The sequence below is a fragment of the Pan troglodytes genome, chromosome 5 (assembly GCF_028858775.2).
Source record: "Pan troglodytes isolate AG18354 chromosome 5, NHGRI_mPanTro3-v2.0_pri, whole genome shotgun sequence".
In the NCBI taxonomy this organism is placed as follows: Eukaryota; Metazoa; Chordata; class Mammalia; order Primates; family Hominidae; genus Pan; species Pan troglodytes.
Window position 1 is genome coordinate 36,526,669 of NC_072403.2, and position 6,044 is coordinate 36,532,712.

Here is a 6,044-nt window from a genome sequence, read left to right on the forward strand (position 1 = left end):
TACAGCGCTTGGGGGGCGGGGGTGGGGTGGGGGAGGCTGCAATTTGCGCAAGCGCACTCAGGCAGTCTCCGAGCCCGCGGGCGCAGGCGCGCTTACAGCCGACAGAGCGCTTCAGCCGCTTCCCTCGAGCCTGCAGTGCGCAAGCGCGGGACATCTCCGTTTCCCTCCCTCAGCCCCTTCCCCCCCTACCCCCCCGCCCCGGCCTCCTTTCCCCTTCACGAAGCCGGCTCCGGGGCGCGCTCACCGCTGTGAGGAGGCCGGAGGTCGGACTCAGGAGGCTCCTTCTCCACTCCCGGAAGATCATGTACCAGCCCAGCCGGGGTGCGGCCCGGCGTCTCGGCCCTTGCCTACGCGCCTACCAGGCTCGACCCCAGGTGAGAGCGGAGGAGAAGCGGGAGGGAGGAGAGGGGGCGGGGAGAGACCCTCCTCAAAGCCGGTGCGTGGGGCGGAGCGCGCGCTGGGTTCCGCGCAGGCGCAGAGACACCCGCCGCCCCTTCCCACCTGTGCCCTGCAGCGCGTGGACAGGCTAGGGGTCGCGGGAGCGGGAGGGAGGCGCTGCCGGGCCTGTCGCGCAAGGACGTCGGTCCTCCCAGGTTTGAGGGCGGTCAGGCGGGGTCAAGGCCAGGCAGCGGGGCGCGTCTGCGTTGCGCCCGACTCTCCGCGGTTACCTGTGCCTAGAGGTGATTTGAAGGGCAGGGGCCGAGAGATTCGTAGCCCTGCTGCGGCGCCGTCCCGGAGTTCCCCGGCCCAGACCAGACCCGCGGGGCGCCCTCAGCAGCCCGCCCGTCTTGCACTCGGAGAGCGGTCCTGGCAGGAAGGCCGGCCAGTGTGCACCTGGTTCGGGCCCCTGCGCCCGGGCTGGCAAGATGGCCACGCCCCCAGCAGAGACGGCGCCTCTAGGACACCATCGGGGACCGAGGTACCCGAGCGGTCCGCTCGCCTTCCCTGCAGTGAGACGATCCCCTGGGGGGTTCCTTGGGAGCGGAGGGACTCGGGTGAGGCCTAACTTTGGGTGACCTCCCCTTGCAGTTTCAACGTCGGTAAACCCAGGAGAGTGAAGGCCAGACTTTAACTGTCTCCTGAGGTTGTGTCTGTCATTAGAGGGGCCCGAAATGATAATAGCTTCCATTTATGTACTGCTTTCTAGGTCGCTACGTTTTGTTTACATTCATTATTTCATATAGGCCTCATAACCCAGTGAGGCTTTATTGTTCTCATTTATAGGACATTTGTAGGAAGCGGAGGCATAGGGAATGAGAATGCCTAAAGTTACATGATAGAATTAGAATTCAGATTCCTAGCTTCAGCTGGATATTCTTTTTTGTCTGTACATTTGCCTCGCACACTTAATCATGGAGATGTACAGGCCACAGCATTTAATCCACAGTACAATAAAACCTGTTATTCGTTCACTCATCAAGTATGTCTTACATGATTCTTGCGATAAGAGAGGTGAAACTGCCCCCAGTGTTGGAATCTTTTTTTTTTTGAAATGGAGTCTTGCTTCGTCACCCAGGCTGAAGTGCATTGGCACCATCTCGGCTCACTGCAACCTCTGTCTCCTGGGTTCAAGCAATTCTCCTTCCTCAGCCTCCCGAGTAGCTGGGACTACAGGCTCCCGCCACCACACCCGGCTAATTGTTTTGTATCTTTAGTAGAGATGGGGTGTCACCATATTGGCCAGGCTGGTCTCGAACTCCTAGACCTCGTGATCCGCCCGCCTCGGCTTCCCAAAGTGCTGGGATTACAGGCGTGAGCCACCGCGCCCGGCCACATTTCTTTAAGATTCCAACACTGGGCCGGGCGCGGTGGCTCACGCCTGTAATCCCAGCACTTTGGGAGGCCGAGGTGGGCGGATTACCTGAGGTCAGGAGTTCGAGAACAGCCTGGCCAACATGGTGAAACCCCATCTGTAACTAAAAATACAAAAATTAGCCGGGCGTGGTGAAGGGTGCCTGTAATCCCAGCTACTCGGGAGGCTGAGGCAGGAGAATGGCTTGAACCCAGGAGGCGGCGGTTGCAGTGATCCGAGTTCGCGCCAATGCACTCCAGCCTGGGCGACAGTAAGAATTCGTCTCAAAAAAAGAAAAAAAGTAAAGATGTCTGCTAGTTTTTGGGAGGTGCCGGTATTTATATCACATAAAACAGTTTGCTCGGCTGGGCGTGGTGGCCCACGCCTGTAATCCCAGCACTTTAGGAGGCAGAGGCGGGTGGATCACGAGGTCAAGAGATGAAAACCATCCTGGCTAACATGGTGAAATCCCGTCTCTACTAAAAATACAAAAACTAGCTGGGCATGGTGGCGCGCGCCTGTAGTCCCAGCTACTCAGGAGGCTGAGGCAGGAAAATCACTTGAACCCGGGAGGCGGAGGTTGCAGTGAGCTGAGTTGCAGTGCTACTGCACTCCAGCCTGGCAACAGAGCGAGACTCCATCTCAAAATAAATAATAAAATAAAATGGTTTCCTCCTGTTTTTAGTAGAGATGGAGATGAATCCATCCCTTTTTTCCTATAGTAATTCCATCCATTCTGTCAGGAGGAATAGGTATTGGAAGCCTGTTGAGCATCCAGGGGATCAAGGGGTGTTAGACAAGTGGATTCTTATCTTTCTCTCTTTTGTTCTTTCTCCTCAGGACCAGCTTTATCCAGGGACTCTACCATTCCCACCCCTTTGGCCCCACTCCACGACAACCACTTCCCCATCTTCTCCTCTATTCTGGTCTCCCCTGCCCCCACGCCTTCCCACCCAGCGTCTTCCCCAGGTTCCCCCACTACCTCTCCCTCAGATCCAGGCCCTCAGCTCAGCATGGGTGGTTCTCCCTCCAGGAAAGGGGGAGGAGGGACCAGGACCTGAGTTGCATAGTGGCTGCCTGGATGGGCTTAGAAGCCTTTTTGAGGGACCTCCCTGCCCCTATCCTGGGGCTTGGATACCTTTCCAAGTCCCTGGAACTGCCCACCCTTCCCCTGCCACCCCGTCAGGAGATCCTAGTATGGAGGAACATCTGTCTGTCATGTATGAGAGACTGAGACAAGAGGTAAGTCAGTGCAAAAGTGGCCTTCATCTACAGTGGGAAGGATGTGGGTAATCCTTGGACATACAGGGATAGTCAACTGGATTCTTTTTTGGAACCATGAGGCAGGCATAGAAATATATTATAAACATTTTCCTGAGAAAATGATGTTCCAGCCAGGCACGGTGGCTCAAAGTGCTGTAATCCCAGCACTTTGGGAGGCTTAGGCAGGTGGATCACCTGAGGTCAGGAGTTCAAGACCAGCCTGGCCAACATGGTGAAACCCCATCTCTACTAAAAACACAAAAATCAGCCAGGCGTGGTGGCAGACGCCTATAATCCCAGCTACTCAGGAGGCTGAGGCAGGAGAATCGCTTGAACCCAGGAGGCGCAGTGAATGGAGATATCTCCATTGCACTCCAGCCTAGGCAACAGAGCGAGACTCCGTCTCAAAAAAAAAAAAAAAGAAAGAAAATGATGTTCCTCATTTTGGGTTAAGGGAGGTTAATCATGGGATGAGATCTTTCACTCCAAGATGGGAGTAAGGAGGCCTTAAAAATAGAAAACTGGGCCTGGCACATGGCTCACGCTTATAATCCTAGCACTTTGGGAGGCCGAGGCAGGCGGATCACAAGGTCAGGAGTTCAAGACCAGCCTGGCCAACACAGTGAAACCCCGTCTCTACTAAAAATACAAAAATTAGCTGGGCATGGTGGTGGGTGCCTGTAATCCCAGCTACTCGGGAGGCTGAGGCAGGAGAATCGCTTGAACCTGGGAGGCGGAGGTTGCAGTGAGCTGAGATTGTACCTCTGCACTCCAGCCTGGGCGACAGAGCTAGACTCCGTCTCAAAAAAAAAAAAAAAATTAGAAAACTGAAAAATAGGATTATCTTTTCTTTCCCACTGGGTTGATGCCATCTTCTTCCACCTAGCTTCCCAAGCTCTTCCTTCAGTCCCACGACTACAGTCTGTATTCCTTGGATGTGGAATTCATCAATGAGATCCTCAACATACGTACCAAGTGAGAATTGGGGCACAGGTAGGGCACTGGGGAGGAAAAGCACCCAAAGGTATATATACATGACCCTTTTCACTTCCCAGAGAAGTTCCTAGACTGCTTCTCACAGCTGTTCCCCATTCCTTAGACAGAAGCCAGTTTGGTTTTCTAATTCTGCCATCATGAGATTTCTTTCCCATCCCTTCTTCACAGGGGCCGGACATGGTACATTCTTTCACTGACCCTCTGCCGTTTCCTGGCCTGGAATTATTTTGCACACCTTCGTTTGGAGGTTCTACAGCTGACCCGCCACCCTGAGAACTGGACCCTGCAAGCCCGGTGGCGGCTTGTAGGGCTGCCCGTCCACTTGCTCTTTTTGCGGTTCTACAAGCGTGACAAAGACGAGCATTACCGGTAAGAGAGAAATGAGAAAGGACCCAAACTATAATCAGTTCCTTTTTTTTTTTTTTTTTTGAGACGGAGTCTCACTCTGTCACCCAGGATGGAGTGCAGTGGCGTGATCTCAGCTCACTGCAGCCTCTGCCTCCCGGCTTCCAGCAATTCTCCAGCCTCAGCCTCCTGGGTAGTTGGAATTACAGGCACACCATCACACCCGGCTAATTTTTGTATTTTTAGTAGACAGAGGGTTTCACCATGTTGGCCAGGCTGGTCTCGAACTCCTCACCTTAGGTGATCCACCTGCCTTAGCTTCCCAAAGTGCTGAGATTACAGATGATCTAGTCTCCCAGACAACCCTTGACCTATCCTCACTTGACTGTTTAAGGACAGGGATCCTGTTTAGTTCATGTTAATGTTAAAAAAAAAAATAGAGACTGAGTATATTAGAAAAACCTCTGAGCTTCAGTTTCTTCCTATACAGTGCCTAGCACATGGTAGGTACTCAAAATACTTACTGAACAGGCTGGGTGTGGTGGCTCATGCCTGTAATGCCAGCACTTTGGGAGGCCGAGGTGGGCGGATCACTTGAGGTAAGGAATTGGAGACCTGCCTGGCCAACATGGTAAAACCCAAAAAAATACAAAAATTAGCCAGGTGTGGTGGTACACACCCGTAGTTCCAGCTACTTGGGAGGCTGAGATGAGAGAATCACTTGAACCTGGGAGGTTGAGGTTGCAGTGAGCCGTGATCACATTACTGGACTCCAGCCTGGGTGACAGAGTGAAACCCTGTCTCACACACATACACACACACAAAAGTACTGAACAAATGAAAAGTCCTGTCTCATATGTTGAGCCTTACAACCTGGTAAATTTCTGCCTGGGAGTAGAATCCCAATAAATTGTTAGGCTCAGCCACAAACATTGGATATAAGTTTTTAAACCAGCAGTTCCCAAACTGCTGCACCGTAGAAATGCCCAAGGATCGTTAAAAAATATTGACGCCAAACACTCTGATTTAATTGAGACAGGGCACAACCTAAGCACTGAGATGTTTGTAAGTTGCCCAGGTGATCTAATATGTAGCAGAATTTAGGGACTACTCGTTTAAACAAATGCTTGAATTCAGCTTTGGGACCAGTCACCTTCTCCCTCAGTAAGCCTCCCTCTATTCCCCAGGACCTATGATGCCTACTCCACTTTCTACCTGAATTCCAGTGGCCTCATTTGTCGCCATCGTCTAGATAAAGTGAGTCCTAGGTAGGGCTGGGTGGGGTAAAGCGTAGAACATGTGTGTGCCTCCCCCAACTGGCATTAACCTTTCTCCCTGCAGCTGATGCCTTCACACTCACCTCCAATGCCTGTAAAGAAGCTGCTAGTGGGAGCCCTGGTGGCCCTGGGGCTATCAGAGCCAGAACCTGACTTAAACCTGTGTTCCAAGCCCTGATCCTTGACCTTGGAGTGGAGGCAGCACTGAAGACTGCTACGCCCAAGAGAAGGAGGTGGAGGCAGCCAAGAATCTCAGGAGCCAGCTTCCTCTCCTCGTTTCTCTCCTTCCTTCCTTTCCATCTCATGCTGTGTAAAGCTGCTGTGTAATTTAACTTGTAAATAATAAAGTTTAACTGACTATATGAGATAGA

General features: G+C 52.6%; 1 protein-coding gene across 1 annotated transcript; it reads left to right on the top strand.

The window, feature by feature from the left end:
* The first annotated feature begins 178 nt into the window (after window positions 1-178).
* C6H6orf136 (chromosome 6 C6orf136 homolog) lies at window positions 179-6,035 on the top strand. Its single transcript, XM_009450892.4, is given in 7 exon segments — window positions 179-377; window positions 380-919; window positions 2,633-3,034; window positions 3,942-4,030; window positions 4,220-4,420; window positions 5,584-5,653; window positions 5,738-6,035. Coding segments are annotated over 7 exon segments (1,491 nt in total). The 5' UTR covers window positions 179-302; the 3' UTR covers window positions 5,852-6,035.
* Window positions 6,036-6,044: the final 9 nt, after the last annotated feature.